Raw genomic sequence first — 18,024 nt, forward strand, 5'->3', positions numbered from 1 at the left:
AGAGTTCTGAGCTGTTCAAGAAAAGTATAGAAACTACACCGAATTTTACACTGACTGTTTCAAAACACAAGATAAGTGGGTGTCGGAATCGTAAGGAAAATTTGGGAAAGTAACATTCGGATAAATGACTTTTCTTCAGTTTTTACCACCGAAGTTTATGCGATATGGACGGCAGTAAAAGAAATTACCAACGACAAGCAGAAGAATGCTGCCATTTACACTGACTCGTTAAATGCACTTAAAGCTCTAAACTCCGTGTGTGAAGCTCTGCTGGGCGATATCCTAAACATGGCGACCTTTAATGCATACGGAAGAAGCATACAATTCTGCTGGGTCCCAAGCCATGTTTGGATACCAGGGAATGAAGCAGCTGATTGATGCACGCTCATGGCAGCACTCAAAAGCATAACGCACACAACATGTCTATACAAAGACAGCATCCGAGAGATTCCTAAGGCTCTCGCATCAAAGTGGAAACTAGAATCAGACTTTCACAAACAACAAGTCACGCGCAACAAAACCCTCCTTTGTGAGTGAAAGTCCTGCAGTCACTAGCAACGCTTTTATAAGGTGATCCTATGTTGACTTCTAATTGGGCATACACACATGACACAATTTTGTACTTCGAAGCGAAAACCTGCCAACTTACGAGAAGTGCCACGAGCCACTTACATTAATGCACAATATTATGACATGCCCACATACTCGAATACAGAGACGGAAGCTTTTACAGACTCTCTATAATTTACACATACCTTTACACCCCGCCTCGATACTGAGAGATGATTCGCTAGTGCATTTCACTGACTTGTTGAACTTTTTAGACGAAACCGCTTTTTTGTACAGACTCTAACGCAGATTTCACTGCTTTAACTTTCCATTTCTTAATATTATGTTGCTGGGGCAGCATAGTCCTTGCCGCTTTTGCGTGATTGAACCCGAATGAACAAACTTACAAAAATGCCTCACGTGGCATATCTAATCATCAAACGTGCTTTCTACCTTAATAGTTTGTGATGAGCTCTCAGGCGTCCGCTCCTGCGCTGAGCGTCGACGTTCCTCGGCGTCCTCCCTCAGCATAACCGAACGAGCACAGCGAATTTCAAAAGGACACGCAGGTAGGCTAGTTGGTATGCATTATTTACAGAGTTGAGCAGAAGCACATGTACGACGAAAGAAAAATGACATGACACAGCACTAAAGACGAACTTAGGACCCTTGCTAAGTACCTTGCTTACTTATGCAAGAAGGACATCTCCCGCCGCGTGGATTGAATTCCCGCTGCCGGTGCGCTTCTTCGGGACACAGTTCTGAGGGACTGCAACGCCTGTTGCCACAGAACTTCTGTTGTGGTGTGTGGGATACGTAAACATCCCAACCAGGGTGCGTGTGCCCGGTTCCGGTGTGTGACCTAATGTACACGAAGGAAGAGAGCCTCCCTGTATACTCGAGCCTGCCTATGAAACTCAAGAGTTTCAGAGGCAGAACGACAGTGAAGCAGAACGACTGTGAACGTGAGCAGCACGAGGCGACAGCAGCGAGTGAGATGAAGATGCTTGGGTCGACGGTGAGGCATTTGAAAAACTAGCCCAGCAGTCTGTCCTTCTGAACTTCATTTCTAGTCCGCCGGGCACTTTTAATTGTAGTAAAGAGTAGTGTATTTCGTATACATCACGTAAAGCGCTTGGTGTTATCGCCAGTCACAGAACAAACTCCTCAAAAGGGTAAATAAGTGCTCGAGGAATGCTTGCTTTTTTACATGCTGTGCGTCTATGATGAACTTAATTGCCATTTCATGACCGAAATGTCGAAAGTCAGGGAAGCTTAGCTGGATATCACAGGATGAATATTTTCTACAATGTGTTCGTGGCTCCTTTTCTTGCGCGGCCGGTCTCTCTCACTGTTTTCTTTGGCTTAATATACTCTCCCTGGTTAGCCACACCATTTATTGCAATATAAAACTTTAAATGCACTATACATCGTTGCTATAGCAATGCAGCCGCTGCGTCCGAATGAACGGAGGCTAACTTGTGTTCAGCGGCAAAACGACCTAACGTGAAAATGCAAGGGGACCTTAGTACGGACTACGTGTGTCACCGACTAGCCTCGAAAAGCCTTCGCTGACTGCATCGCCTTTTCCCACTCAGAATATAGCGCTAATGATGGGACGGAGTAAACGGTACTGATAAAATGGGGACAGAGCAGTGCTCAGTTCATTAGGAGAATGGTATACACGGTATGCATATGGCGTGCTGTCAAGTATTGGATATCACTTCTGTAAAAGCTTCATAAAAAGCCAACAAACACCGACAGCAAGGACAACATAGGAGAAATATTACTTGCGCTTTATAAATGAAATAAAGAAATTATAAATAATGAAAATGAAAGTGGATAAAAGAACTTGCCGCAGGGGGTGAACGATCCCACAACCTTCGCATTTCATGTGCGTTGCTCTACCAATTTAGCTACCGCGGCGCCGTTTCCCCGTCCATTTTCTTGCGTATTTGTTTCCTTGTAGAACCCTGGGAGTGTTAGCGAGCGCCACCACTCACAGACCATAGAGTAACATAGTATACGACAAGAGCGGACACTCCCATAGGCACCTGCGGCCGACTTTGGCTGTCAGCGCACCAAGCGGAATCGGCGAAACGCACCAGCCTCCAAGATGGCCGCCGCACTTTCGAATCTCGGAGGCCTTGATTTCAGTTTCGGTTTACTTACGTTGCATTCATCGGGTAGTTTAATGAAGTCGTTTGCATGGCTGTTCATATTTTGCGACGACCAGCGCACGAAACTGTGCGTGTCTTTACGCACACAATTTCAACTGTAACAACACAATTGCAGCAAGTGGTAATGAGGGAGTACAGCTTTATAGTGCGAAATATGCTTCAAAGGCACGCTGAAATTTAGTTCAGTGCAATGAAGGTGCATACACACATGAAAATACAGCACAATATTTTATTGTGAAGAACAATAAGCAAGACAGCATACCCAAGACTATACACGAAGACATATATCTTGCAGAAAGCAAGCCATAAGAAAACGAATTATTGGCATGGTGGCAATAAACTGTTGCATAAGCAGAATAACACAACCGAATAATGTTATACATGACTGGATAATGAAAAAGTACACATATACAATAAATCTGCAACAAAGTGGAGAATGCATTTGAAGTCAAAATGGGCTATAAAAATCAAATTGTCCTTGTCCTGTACTTATAGGAAAAAGTAACAAAATAAGATGAGTTGCTTGACAAGAGAAAGTGACACACATCGAACCATTTTCATGCAAATAATGAGCAGCTAAATGCAACTACAGTTTATCCGAAATGATTGTAGCTGTACAGTTCACCAAAGCTTTCAGCCACAGCAGTCAGCAAGCATGCACATGCGACACAGTACGATCGCGTACAGACAAAGTACTACAAGTAGAAAAGCCAGCGATGTGTAAGCCTACACAGTTCTCACCTGCTTAACCATAACAAAGGGAAAAAAGTGGCACACAGATTAGGTTTTATCACACTACGTGAAAATAACGTAAAATATCTAGCAATTTGTAGCTCGTCCAAACAGTAAGATATTGCAATTATTTATTACAAAAACACTCGTTTACAATTCTGTCACAAGGAACTCAAATTTAGCTCCTGCAGTGTCACATTTGCCTCGTGTCGCAGCACATCTCTGATCACTGTTGACACCCGTTGCTTTTGCCGTTTGGCCAGTGAAGCTTTAAGTCGTCGTCCATTTCCAAGTTAACACTCCCAAAGACTCAATGAAAGAAATCTGCCTCACGACTAATGCACCGAGTGCAAGGAGACACTTTGTTATGTGCGAACCTGCCCCAAATCAAGAATCTCACCTCTAACTTGTCAAGCTGCAAGCCAGTAAGGGACTAAAATCGAACTTTATAGGCTACAATTATTGAAACGAACATGCCAACATAAGCGTATGCGGCATAACATCCTTAGGTATTTTTCTCGACACCCTTCTGAACAGAATTGGAACGTTATGCAGAATAGCTTGCCATACGAAACGGAGCAGGCACTATGCCAGTGCGCTACACTTTCAACAGTGGAAAGGAAGGTGGCATATGCTCGAACATTCAAAATGCTTGCCAACGAAGCTTGTCAAGTTGTCGCCCATTTGCATGTTAACACTCCCCAAAGACGCAAAGAAATCTGCCTCACGACTAACGCACCGAGAGAAAGCACAGACACACTTTCTGTTGTGTACGAACCTGCCCCAAATCAAGGATTACGCCTTGAACTTGTCAAGCTGCAAGCCAGAAAGTGAGGACTAAAATCTAACTTTATCCAGGTTACGATTAATTAAACGAACAAGCCAACATAAGCGTATAAGGCAGAACATCCTTAAGAATTTTTCTCGACAGCCTGCCGAACAGAATTGAAACGTTATGCATGATAGCTAGTTATACAAAAGGAGCAGACACTATGCCACTGTGCTACACTTTCAACAGTGGAAAGAAAGAGGGATTCCATCTCCTGTGGAACATTTCAAAGGCTCTGTCAGGTGGAACAGTAAAATTCCCACACAATTTACCAGGGACATTATAAGACTTCAATAACATAAAGTACTTATGTGGTTGTGTTGTGTCATCTTGCTCATCCTTGAGAGTTCCTGAATAGTGGCAACCCTTTTCACACTTTTCAAGAAACTTTTCTGTGAGTAATCCAGCGACACAGTACAAAGCTGAATCATCAACTATGTGAGATTCCTTCAGTGAAGCAAGCGTGTGTATATCTTGAAGTGGAGGAAAGTCCCCCGGACGAGAAGGCTGTACATGATCGGCAAGCGAACAGCTCCGCAACGAAAACGGGGACAGCTCTTGAAGAAGGACAGGCTTGTCCCCTTCAACATTTCCTTTGTCTGAAAGTTTCATGATTTTCTGGACCATAATTTTTTAGACCACACATAAAGTGGGGGACAGTGGGATTCGTGTTGCACCACTGTCTCTGCCTAATACAGCCGAACATATTTTCCAAAGGGTCCTGTTGTAGCCACCTCGTAAGGAGGAAGCTGAAGCCGCACTTCTTTGAAAGCTCATCCCATAGCAAAAGAATTGCTTTTATAGTCACTTGCCAACCAGTAATTGTCTGTGGTTACCGTCTTCCTTCAAACTTCCAAGTAGTAACCCAATGAATGGTGGCCTCAAGAAAGTCTACTACCTCAGATTGCCCTTTCCTGATTGCGTAACGCATTTTTTGAGGATTTCTTTTTGGGATGAAGCTGTTCAAGGCATCGAAAAGTTTATCCATTTTGTCGCAAAAATTCGCTGTGCAAAGCGCAGTGTCCGGAAGTCCTTTGACGTATACAAGTGCCGTAATGGCGATGGAAACTTATGCACTCAATACCTGTGTTGCCCATTTGACTTTCATATTGTTGAATGGTTTCTAATAGATATATCTCTCTGTTAACTTTGGCGCCAATCTAAGCCGCAGCTCATGTTTCGAATGGTGCAATTCAGTTATGTGCGCCCAGTTAACAACCTAATTTTCAATGTGCAGCTTGCGCATTTGCAGGTTGTTTCCCGTTGTTTTCTCAAGATGTGGTACATCAAAGATGAAGAATATACAATCTCCGTCAACAGTGAAAAACGGTTGCCCCACAGACACGCCAAGCTGTCGAGCTAAGCTCAAATTGCAAACTCCCTGGTCACATATGGTGGCTTGGACAGTTATTCCAATCTCCTTTAGTTGTTTAATAAGGGACATTATCAGGCAACACAGTTGCGACGATGGTGTTGATGCATGGCCAGTTGTGTAGGCAACTGGCTGAAGCCATCTCTTAGCTATTTCAGAGAGCAGAACAACCATGGCTCGGTCTGCAACGGCTGAAGTGTGCTCAACACCATTGTCAGTGAATCCTTGCACAAGATCTTGGGTTGAATCATAGGCCAAATTTTTTTCAGCATCATCTCGTCAAATATCAGGGAACAGACACAATCCCGCTCACACCACGATCTAGTTGCCAACAAAATAGATGGCATTATCCCCGGAATTATTCCAGGTGTCATTTTCATGTTACAGAGCCACCTCCGGATAGAGCGTTCAGTGTGCAAAGTTAGAAATCCAGGCAAATACTGATATGCTCGTGACCCACGATAATGCAAGTGCAGTAGAAATTTCTTTATTCACTGGGCAAACCGTCTTCCTTTGCCTTTTTCGTTAAGCTTAGCATGGCTTTTTAGCAGCTCAAACATTTCATCTGTGACATGAGCGCGCATGGCACCGAGTGCTTCAACTGTGAGGGGAGTCCTCACCTGTCGTTTCTGCAGCCTGGCAATTGTCTTCTTATATTTGGAGACCTGCCCTTGAAGCCGCATGATGATGTGCTTTGGTCGACGGGTGTGCTTTGTAGCGAGCGTAGCGGAGATGCTTACAGAAGCTAGATTGAAAAAGAAACAAAAAGGAAATAAATGTTTAGCAATAAATGAAAGTACAATGCACTACTGAACATGAGTTATTAGGTTTGTACAATTCGCTTGCACTGCAGTGAACCAGTTGAGAACAGCGCATGAGAAGTTCCAAAATTTCTACAGTGCAGACGAACATTGGTGTGACAGAACGTGACATCAAGTGCATAAGCTTGAGAGGTCCTGAAACACAAGCATGATCAGCTACAAAGGTGCAAATATACCCTGCGCCTGTGCAGACACAGCAAACGTGCATAAGCGGGGCTTGCATGCGTGCACCCTGTCATTTGCTGCTTCACACCTGTACGTCTATAGCAAGTTGGCACCGACAGCACAGAAGGCGCAGCAAAATCATGAATCGTCTCTGCACCTTTTCAAACGAACGACCTGATTCAGAGGGCGCCATTGCTTCTCCGCTGAAACAAACGGCAGGGTGCATCCTGTCGTGAACTGGTTCAGGTGAATCAGACGAATTTCGTTTACCCTTTATAGCACAAGTTTGCTCTCTTGTGTAACCTGTGCTCAGATATTGTGTGCTCCACACAACCGGCTTCATGCATTCTTGCACATATTGAGATCACAATAAGATTGGCTGAATGTGCAATATATCGGGTGAAAATCACGAAAACAAAAAGTGCACATGCAAAACCTCGAAAGAACCTGTAGCGGGGGCAGTGTCATGGATTAACGCTAACAAAAGCTCACCTTCCATGCAAAAGATAACCTGTCCTATATTGAAATCATTATGGTTATAGCAGCTGAAATATCGACCCACCAGATATGAAAATTTCATGCAAGCTTAAGAAATATTTTGTCCCTCTATTATTTTTTATTTAGGATGTTGTCTTTTGTTCATGGAGCATGGTTGCACTCTTGTTATGTCGAGCATAGAATTTATTTCTTTCCTACAGTGATCACAATAACGAGCCTAATAAGAAGTTGCCTAACAATGCAAATTTCACCACCAAATTTGTTTTGCGACAGCTAAGCTCTGCTCCTGTCTAACGAAACACATAACCAACTCATGCTGTATCACATATGACGCAGCAATTTATGCTTGTCACATACAGCGACCAGAATCCCTCATTCCAAACATCACAGTGGACTGACAAAGCCAGGTCCCTGCTACTTTTCCCCAAATACTTTATTAATTAGGCATGTTACCAGTTCATGAACCTTCTGCACATTGTACAGTAAGCTGCTGGCATGCATTTATTGAGAAAAAAAAACATTTCAAATATTTTCTGTCACCTGCTACAAAGGACATTTAAACACACTATGTGATAAGAGATTTAAGTCTAGCATCCCGAGGCATTTCCAAAAGAGGCGTTTCCCTTCATTATTACACCACACCTGCAAACTTTCTCGATGCAGCTGCTGCTTTGTCTATAGTGTATTCTGTTCTCGCACACTGACTGTCAAGTTGCTTTGCACAACACATTGACTGAAGGCCAAGAAAGGCAAAACTTTACAGCTGGAATTTTGTGATGCAGTTAACAACATGCAAAACTGGTATTCGTCAGGTCAGTTAACAATGTGCATGAAGTAATGATGTCCATGACTATTCCTTATTTATGCTACAAAGTAAATGTAGTCAGGTAGTTATACTTACAAGATGGTTCCCAGGGACCTGTACTTCGCCTTTTGTAGCTGGCACATGGAGCTGGTTCTGCAATACCACTACAAGAAAAAAAAAGGACAATCAGACATGGAAGCAACTGGCAGCAAGAAATAATCTCTCACCGTTAAGTGCAGTGCATGAAGTCTTTGCCACAGCTTCTAAAGGGCTCCGGCTCTCGTGTTTCTCCCTCGGATGTGGTTCTGCAAAGGAAAAAAAAAGATTAGGCACATAAGCAGCTGGGAGTAAAAATAACACCTCTCACCATCAGATGGAGAATAATGCAGAGATTCCAAGCACTCCATAGGACATTGGTTGTCGTTGCCGTCGCGTACAGTAGAAGAATGCTGCAGACATTCCACACACTCCACAGGACTTTGGTTATCATTGCCGTCGCGTACAGTCGAAGAATGCTCCAGAGATTCCACACACTCCACAGGACCTTGGTTTTCATTGTCATCGCATACAGTTGGAGAATGCTGCAGAGATTCCACGCACGGCACAGGACTTTGGCTTTCATTGTTGTCGCATACAGTTAGAAATTGCTGCAGATATTGCAGGCACTCCGCAGGATATTGGTTTTCATTGTCGTCTCCTACAGCTGTTCCAGCAATTGCCACAGAAATACCCGAGTTAAACATGCTGCAGTGGGTATGAAATGAATACTTCTTACCATGTGTCAGGATTTCTGCATGCTCTGCAACACAATCCAGAGGCTCTGCAGTGTGTAAAGGCTGTGAAGCACTTGTGCATGAGCTTCATGCTTGGAAATCTGTAAACCACATAAATCCCGAAGTTGCCATTGTCACGAACTTTTCTATTTACATGGTCGCCATGCATGCAATTGCTGCATCGAGCACCAAGACTGATAGGGGCTCCTTACCATCAAGTCCGACACAAGGCCACATTCTGCGAGTGCCTGAAGAGGCGGACCTGCTTCTTGAAGTGACAGTGGTTCTGCCTGCAAAAACTTTTGCGTGAGGTATGGCGGCCCTACCACTACACATCATTAATGGGTGTCACAAAACAGCCGGTATCGCCACACCAAGACAATAAGGGTGAAAGTTTTGTGAAGAGTCAGGAGAAAATAACGGAATAGAAAGGGTGAGGAAAACACAAGTCTCAATGTACATCTCATGTCTGGCAGGCAACCTCTTTAAAATAATAGAAAGTCGAAATAGACGACGCTCAAGTATACCAAATAGGTTATTCCATGCACTGTGATCAGACCAGATGACCAAATTCAGTGGCCATATAGACAGTGCCTCCAAAGAAGCATGCAGGAGCAGACTGGGTTATTATGACAGCCTCATCCCACCAAAGTCTACTCATGCCCATGGAGTCTGCACAAACACAGGGCAGTCAATGCAAACAAATTGTGTTTGGTAGTTAAAGAACAGATCGGTCAGAAAGCTAAAGCAGACACACACGAAACTGGTGCACAGTACACACGTGCAGTTGCAAACTGCTGAATTAACACTACAAAACATTGCATGCAATGCTGCAGATTGGTCTGCATACGAAAACAATGTTACCTTGACATGCCATGATCCATCACTGTCTTCATAGGCAGGAAAGCTGCACTGCAGTCACTAACCCGGACTGTCCAGGACCACTCGTCGATCATGCTGTTAAACATTTCACTGGCGACACATCCCAGATCGACCCGATGACAGGACTGGACAAGACAAAATACCAATGCAGTGTAGAACAAAGCACAGAGCATTCAGTGGCAATGTACATATGTTCACAGAGATTCAGTGTGTTAAACATGAAAATACAGCACATCGACAAGGAGGTTGGTGGCTCGGAACATCGCGCCACTTGGGCCAGCATAACCTTGTCAAACAACAAAACGCACACTAAAATGGACACACATCATTTAGCAGGTGTACTGAGAGTTTAGTAACTGCATCAACACTTAGAAGAATGTGGCTTGTGCCATAGTCAAAAACAAGCTTAGGACCAATCATTAAGGTTTGTGAACCTATTAGGCACAGATGACACTACTTCCTGTAAAAATATGTGAACACATATAGAATACATAACCTTACAAAATTAAGTTACCCTGCGCCAACGTGTTCGCGGGGGGGGGGGAGGGGAGCTAAATATGCTCACAGGGTTTAAATATGTTAAACATGAAAAGATCACATCCATAAGGATGTTGGCGGCTCTAACATTGCGCCAACAGGACAACCTTTGGTTAAACAATAAAACACATGAGAGAGACACACGCAGTAGACGCAGTAGGAACTGCACTTTTCGTCAGTTTTGTCCGGCCAGGGTCCATAAAGCAGTGTGCTGCGAAGTGTTGACTGCACACGCAATATCTATTGCTCACTGCTGAAGCTGGCTTTGAAAGAAGGTCCTCTCGCCCGGCATACTGCAGCCATATCCTTGCCCTGGGGATAAAATATTGGTTGGCAAAGGAGTCATGCTTTACATATCTTTCTGGGCATTATCTCTGGAAAGGTTAGTAACAATGACCTTTGCAGACAGAAGTACCGAGCACAATGCTATTAATATTAAATATCAAGCCGAAAAGTGCCCGCTTAGTGCAGTTTTAGCTCGTGACAGAATTGTAAAAGTACACACGACTAAACTAAAGTAGCTGGCCAAATCTGGAAGTTCGATAAGTAGAGCAACATTTATAAGGTGTATAGCTTCAATGTAACTGTGTTAGATGCTTGCAGTTAATGTGCGTCCTGTAGTGTGAAAGCTTTCGACGATTTACATCACGGGGCAAAAAACGAGTACGTGTGCACAATGATTAACGCCGTAAGGAAGAGCTAGCTGATGAGGGTAACAAGTTACAGCTCCAAGAAACAACTAAGGACCACCTGTCATAAAAGACCACCTGTCATCCCGTGGCAGCCAGAAGAACCTAATGCCAGTCTGCCTCTGTGTCCTGCCGTTGTTCCCACACCATTTCACACAGCAGTACTTGCCGTCGCCAACACCTCCCGGCGGCATGACCTTACAAAACAGATTTTTGATCATGGCTCCAAGGTCGATCCAAATAGGTTGCGAAGCTTCAGGCGAAAAGCGGTTCAGTACAGATTGCCACCGACATCAGCAAGGGGGGTTATGGGAGCAGTGATTGAAGCGCGACTATGTTTGGAGGGAACAAACATTGGGAAAGAAAAAAGCGTTTTTTAATTCAAGCGAGGCACAGTTAGATTCATTCAACGAAACTAAAATTCCTGGTCAATTTTATATATTCGTGACGAGTTAAGAGAATACAAGTTTATTCAATTTTACTGTTATTAATAAATGCATTTATTTTCGCGCCAGTCATTACAGGAGGCGTTGACGCCACTATCACTCGCAATGCAATGCACGTCTTGCAATGGGCAGAAAGGCGCACTCGTAATGTTTACCTGTTGAAATACGGCCCCCTCACAGTTTGTGCTTTCTTGCTAGTCGAAGTTTGTCTGAATTTGGTGACGCGGGTACCTTCATCTCTTCTTAATCTGTTCGGTCAAAGGTAGTGAGTTACGACCGCCAGATAATTGTGTAGTTTTCGTGGGACTGCGCCGGCCGATGAGCTTGGCGTCCAACGATAGGATCAGAACTCTACACCTAAAGCTTTAGTCGGCCTCCAACGAAAGTATCTTCTGTGCAGGGGTGCGATTTCGACAACTGCACGGCTGGCTTTTCCTGCATCGCTTTCCGCGCTGAAAGCTCGAAACGCCCATCATGTCGAATGGCGGGGCATATGAATATATAGCTCAAAAAGCAGGCCAAAAAAAAACAAATTTCGCGCCTTCGAAAACAAAATAACGTCACTTCTGCTTTTAACGGACATGGTGTCACATTATTTTTTATTCCGCCGGAAGTGTTCCCACCACATACAGATGGCGCTAAGCCCCATGAACTGCAGATGGACCGCCATGTTTTGAACGTATGGGCTCCTGTGGAAGCTTCGCTACCAGGTGTATTTACCTTGACGGCTCCTCTCCCTGCTCTGCAACCGCCTGTTCCGACAAGTCAAATTACACTGCTCATTCCCCAAAGCATTCAGGCACAGTTGTCGCAACAAAAAAAATTTAAACTTTTCTGAGGGACGCCTACGCAAAAACAAACGGCGACGCCAAGCCTGCGTATCCACGTCGGAACGGATATTCAAAAGGACAAATGCCATTACTTTAGCTAACATAGCAACAAAGTTACAGCGGTCCTCCGCTTTCACTGTTAATTCCCAAAAAATTTTAATTGTGTTAATTCCCAAGGAAGCGTAACATCACGCTGAGAAACGTCCCCAGTAGAAACTTTGCGCAAACGCAAGCGACTCAACAAGCGTTAAATTTTCACAAGTGCGAGGAAGGAAATAATTGTTAAGCCAAATTTCACATCGCGACACATTCCCACGATGAAACAATGTTAACAACGCTCTACCGCACATTCACAGGTTACAGAATAGCGAGCGTCGTAACGGAATACAAAAGGTTTAACACATTCAAAAATTGAAGGACGCTTAAGCTTCGCCTTGAAGAGTGGAACGCGACAGCGTTCCCATCGACCCGCCAAGGGATGTAAGACAATGCGCTACGGCGCAGGGATCACTTACGAGGCGCCCCGCATCGGACTTTACGCCCACCTATCACACGGAGAGCGTCGAGCAACGCAGCGTTCGGCGCGGCAACGAAACGTGCGCCTGAGCAAACGGAACGAACCAAAGAACTCGGTGTCTCGGAGGGGGAAACGATCTACGCCAGCCAAACGTCGTGATCGGCACAGACAGATAGATAGTAATCTAAAGAAAGGAACGGCGCTTGATTCTGCAACCCGCGTGGGAGCTCGGCGAAGCGTCGTCAGGGGAGAGGGAGTCGGGGCCGCGACGCGCCTGGCACCGGTCCGCGCACAGCCCCAATGCGCGCATGGCGCGCCACCTGTCGGGGCAGCGCCGTACATTGAGAGGAGGGGGTCTTCTGTGTTTTCCGCAAGATGGCTCTGCGTGTGCGGTAAGCGCAGAAGAAATGTAGCGGAAACGTACTTCGCTACTCGTGTAAATGCGACTTCTGTAAGTTACATGCTCATAATTACCGATATTCATTCATTCATTCATTCAGAATTTATTTAAGACAACGAAAAGGTTGTCCAGGGTGACGTGGCAAAAGGCATACTTTGCCTGACGAGGCCACGCCACCCGGATGACAGGCGGCACCACAGGCTACAAAAATCAAGAAAGAGCATTACATAATAGAACACACATTCAATATTTTTTACACAATACATAAGACATCCTTACAAAACACAGGCTTTCGGCGGAAAAACAAACAGCATACTTCAAAACACAATTCAACCATAGCAGTATTTACAAATACACCGCAGTATAACTTTCTACGGCAAGTTTTTAAGACAACACCGCGTTCACTAGAAGCGCGTTTGTACCGCTTTCAAGCATCGAACTCGTGGCTCAGTGGTAGCGTCTCCGTCTCACCCTCCGGAGACCCTGGTTCGATTCCCACCCAGCCCATCTTGGAAGTTGCTTTTTATTTATGAAGTGCCTGCCGTGATTTATCGCTCACGGCCAACGCCGCGGACGCCGACGCCGACGACACCGGCTTTTCTGCGACACGAGCTCCTTAACGCTATCGCGTTAAAAGAACAAACTTGGGTCTTACCAAGAAGCGGCGGCAACAAAGCAGCAGGGGCAGCTGCCAGAAGACAAACCCAGGAGCGATCGCCGTATCAGACCCATTTTATAGATATGCAAGCCACAGCTACAGGGATGACGGGGTGTTCGCACGGCGTGAGCTACGCCAGCACCACGCCATAAAAATCACGCCATCGTCAATCATGCTATTGCCGTGGCCATAGAGTTTAGTGAGCAACGCTATGACCATGGCCGAAGGGGTGTTGAGCCCCAGTGCGAGCCACTGTGAGCCACGTCCACAGCCCCAGCAACATTTTTTGATCTGCCCTGCCACCTGGCGGAATCGGCGAACCTCCGTAGCTCGGCCGCGAAAAGGCTCGAGTTTACGCTTTTGTCGTATACTATGTTACTATATGCGCAGACCTTGGCGGCGGACGTGCAACATCCTTTCTGCCACAGGCATCACGAAAACCTTATTTATTTTGAGGGTTTGAAGGCAACCGGCCAATAAACCCACAAATGCTACCTGAAGGCATCAATGTTCCCGGATTCGAGATCGTTCCCCACCGGCGGGAAGTTGTTTTTTCATCCACTTTCATTTCAATTAATTTATCATTTCATTATGTCATTTATAATTCGTTATTATATATATAAACTTATATATATAAACTTATATATGTATATATATATTTTCTTTCGGCGGAAAAAGAGGACGAGGTTGTCGACGGTGACCACGCGTACCTCGCACGTCCACAAAATGTCATGGGTATAAAACTATTTACATGATGTATTTACACGATGCGTATATATACAGCAGCCCAGAATCCCGAGATGCTGTTGCCAATTCATCGTCTTCACCGCTGACAACCTTGTCCTCTTTTTCCACCGTAACACGGTCTGTTATACAAGATCTGTCCTGAATGTAATGCCAGTGAATTTATTGTGACGCGACTGTGCGTAGGAGTGGGGTCTAACCGATTGAAATGGGGGAACTCAGCTAAGCAGCGGGGCTCCGTCGTTCAGTATGCTGCGAGCTTTCCATGAGCTGACGGGCCTGTCCATGAGTTGTTTTTTATTCTTGAGCAAACATTTGCGATCAAGTTTCGCGGGAAACTTGGCAAGCCTGCTGCCAAAACTGTTACTATTCTCAAGACTGCTTACAATGAACATGCCCTGTCAGATTGGCGAGGGTTTCGGTGGCACAACACCTTTTTGGAGGCCCGGGAAGAGGTCGACGACGAGGACCACGCCGGACGGCCATCCACAACCACCACGGCTGACAATGTGACGTGAGTAAGGGAACTGTTGAACTCAGACCAACGATTAAGTGTTTCTTTAATCGCCGACATGTTAAACATTCCAAAAACTCAAGTTCATGAAATCTTTACAAACGATATCGGCATGCGGAAGGTGTGCGCAAAAATGGTTTCAAAGTGCTCACTGACGACCAAAAGTCACGCTGCGTTGAAACGTGCCAAGAAAACCTCGATGTGTGCAAACGTGATCGAAAATTATTGAACAACGTCATTACAAGTGACGAGACTTGGGTATTTGAATATGACCTTGGAGACCATAAGGCAATCATCGGAGTGGCGCAAGCACTCGTCCCCTCGTCAGAAAAAAGCTAGCATGAGCAAATCAAAGATCAAGGTCGTACTAATCGTTTTCTTAACATCCACGGAAGTCCTCAAAAGACTAAAGCGCAGGGTTCAACGCATCCGGCTGGACGTTGCAGAAAACTGGAAGTTGCACCACCATAATGCGCCGGCCCACAGTGCCTTCACCGTCACCGACTACCTGGTTAGAGCAAGGGTGTAAACGATCCCCCAGCCCTCGTACAGCCCGGACTCGGCTCCCACCAACTTTTTTCTTTTTCCACGCCTCAAAACACCCATGAAAGCCAAGCATCTTGGTACAGTAGACGGGATCAAAGCTGCTAGCACCACAGCAAATCAGGCTACTCCTGAGAAAGACTACCGCAACGCATTTAAGAACTTCAAGTCTCGTTGGAGCGGATGTATCGACGCAAAAGGAGAGTATTTTGAATATTTTTAAACGCTTGTAACGATATATTCAATAAATGACTTCTAATGGCCTTGTGTGTGTGTGTGTGTGTGTGTGTGTGTGTGTGTGTGTGTGTGTGTGTGTGTGTGTGTGTGTGTGTGTGTGTGTGTGTGTGTGTGTGTGTGTGTGTGTGTGTGTGTGTGTGTGTGTGTGTGTGTGTGTGTGTGTGTGTGTGTGTGTGTGTTTGTGTGTGTGTGTTGTTAAGACCGACCAGCTGCAGTGCAAGTTTGCCAGCCAGTTACGCCAGCGGTGGCAACCTCATCTTGGAATGCCGCCGCCAACCTCTAGCCACGGCGTGGCTAAGTCGACTTTGTGCCGGTATCAATACGCGCATCCTCCACTCTCCGTCGCTTCAGCTAGGATGCGTTGTGACTGAAGGAGTTTGACCAAGCAGGCTTCGTGCGCAACACGACAACGCGGACCTGATCTCCTACGGGCGGGGGAGCTGCCGCGGGAACGCCGACGGAGGCTCCTTCCCACGCACCGACCAAGACGCAAGACAACACGCTACCCGGAATGGCTCCGAGTTCTACTAAATTCGTGGGGTGTCGGTTTCGGACCGTGAACACGTGTGTGTGTGCATGTGTGTGTGTGTAAACCGTCCTGCGGAGAGCCGGCTAGTTTGCGATGACTAAACGAACGTTCGCGTCACCTTGTATCACGGAAGCACCGAGTGTTTAAAAACTGCTGTTGTGCGGATGCTCGACACACTTTTCTTAAGCAGTCATGTTGGACTCAGGCACTTCTCTCAAGCAGTCATGTTAGACTGATGTACTTTCTCAAACAGTCATGTTAGACTGATATAAATACTGTAAATAAACCCATATTCCTCGTTCTCGATGAGAAGCAGTGCTTCCCTTCATCAACGTCCTCAGCGCGGATAAGTTGGACGACGGCATGGGCCAGCTACCTTCGAATTCATGCCGGACTCCAATCTTGACAACGGATCACGAGCGATGGGATTGAGCCCCCAATCTTGACAGTGTGTGTGTGCGTGTGTGCGTGTGTGCGTGCGTGCGTGCGTGCGTGTGCGCGTGCGCGCGTGTGTGTGTGTGTGTGTGTGTGTGTGTGTGTGTGTGCGCGTGCGCGCGTGTGTGTGTGTGTGTGTGTGTGTGTGTGTGTGTGTGTGTGTGTGTGTGTGTGTGTGTGTGTGTGTGTGTGTGTGTGTGTGTGTGTGTGTGTGTGTGATAGCAATTCTGGGGGTCTGCTTTCGTAAACAACTGTGGAATTATGCGGCACGACGCACATTATATTTTTATCATCTAAGGTTCTTTAACATGCACCCGTTATACTTTCCCTGAGCCCTTTGGCACTTCGGTCCAACCGAAACGTAACCCCGGTGTTTTGCGATTGAAACCACCACCTGTTGCTAAGGTGCAACCCTTTAGCAACTAAGCCACCATGGCGGATAACAATAACATCGCTGCTATACACAAAGCCTCATTAGATATCTTAATTTATGTCATCATTCTGTTTTTCGGGTTAGTTATATACTTTCTCGCTTCAACTTTACCCACATCGACCAAGCGGGCAACATACAGCCAGTATTTTTTCAAGAAACTGTATTTACCACGATGGCTCTTTTAGGGAGACCTGTCAAAGATGAGCTGACAGGTCGGTCGGTCTTCGCCTGTCAGCTTTAAACAAGAAATGGGGCGAGTACTTTTCATATTTCCTAGGTTGTGGCATTTCGCCGAAGATATCTTGCCCCTTGCCCACCAAGCAAGAAATGTCTGATTTGGCGCACCTTCTCGATGCAGTCGTACGTGAGATTCCGCGTCATGGACGACTCGGTCGACTGGGAGCTGCTGGTCGACGCCCTCGACGGCCTGCGGCGCTCGCTAGGCCTGTCCGACTGCCGGGTGCTGGCCACCACTGTGCTGCAGTGCGCCTTCTACCGCCGCCTGGTGGAGGCACCGTCGACACCTTTGCCCTCGCTTCTCATGTCGCCCGCCTCGCCCGTGCCCGGCCTCGCCGCTGCTGGCGGTGCTGGGGAGCTCTACGCTGGCCCGCGGCCACGGTCGGCATACCCCAGTCGCTACGCGTACCCGACGGACAAAAAATAAAGCTTTGGCTGCCTCTTTGTGTTTCCTTAGGCACTGGCGACTAAACGTCAATGCCAAAGGGTAGCTAGTCTCGAAGCGCGAGTCACACTTCCCGGGCAAGGAAACAATCTTAAAGAATTGGGTGTTCACATTTAATAAACCAACTTTTTTTAGCCTACTACTATAGAAAGACGGCTGGACTAGTCTTTTGGCTATGCTTATTGAAGCACGATCGCATAAAATCAAATCAAGAGTTTATTTTC

General features: G+C 46.0%; 1 protein-coding gene across 1 annotated transcript in view; it reads left to right on the top strand.

The window, feature by feature from the left end:
* The window catches only part of LOC142583705 (phospholipid-transporting ATPase ABCA3-like), a 74,623-nt gene extending 56,834 nt beyond the window's left edge, over positions 1 to 17,789 (top strand). Inside the window, exon 12 of the mRNA XM_075694191.1 lies at positions 17,477 to 17,789. Within this exon, the coding sequence (XP_075550306.1) occupies positions 17,477 to 17,782 (306 nt within the window). The 3' untranslated portion in view covers positions 17,783 to 17,789. The remainder of the gene's footprint in view (positions 1 to 17,476) is intronic.
* The last annotated feature ends 235 nt before the right edge of the window (positions 17,790 to 18,024 follow it).

The sequence above is a fragment of the Dermacentor variabilis genome, chromosome 5 (genome assembly GCF_050947875.1).
Source record: "Dermacentor variabilis isolate Ectoservices chromosome 5, ASM5094787v1, whole genome shotgun sequence".
NCBI lineage: Eukaryota > Metazoa > Arthropoda > Arachnida > Ixodida > Ixodidae > Dermacentor > Dermacentor variabilis.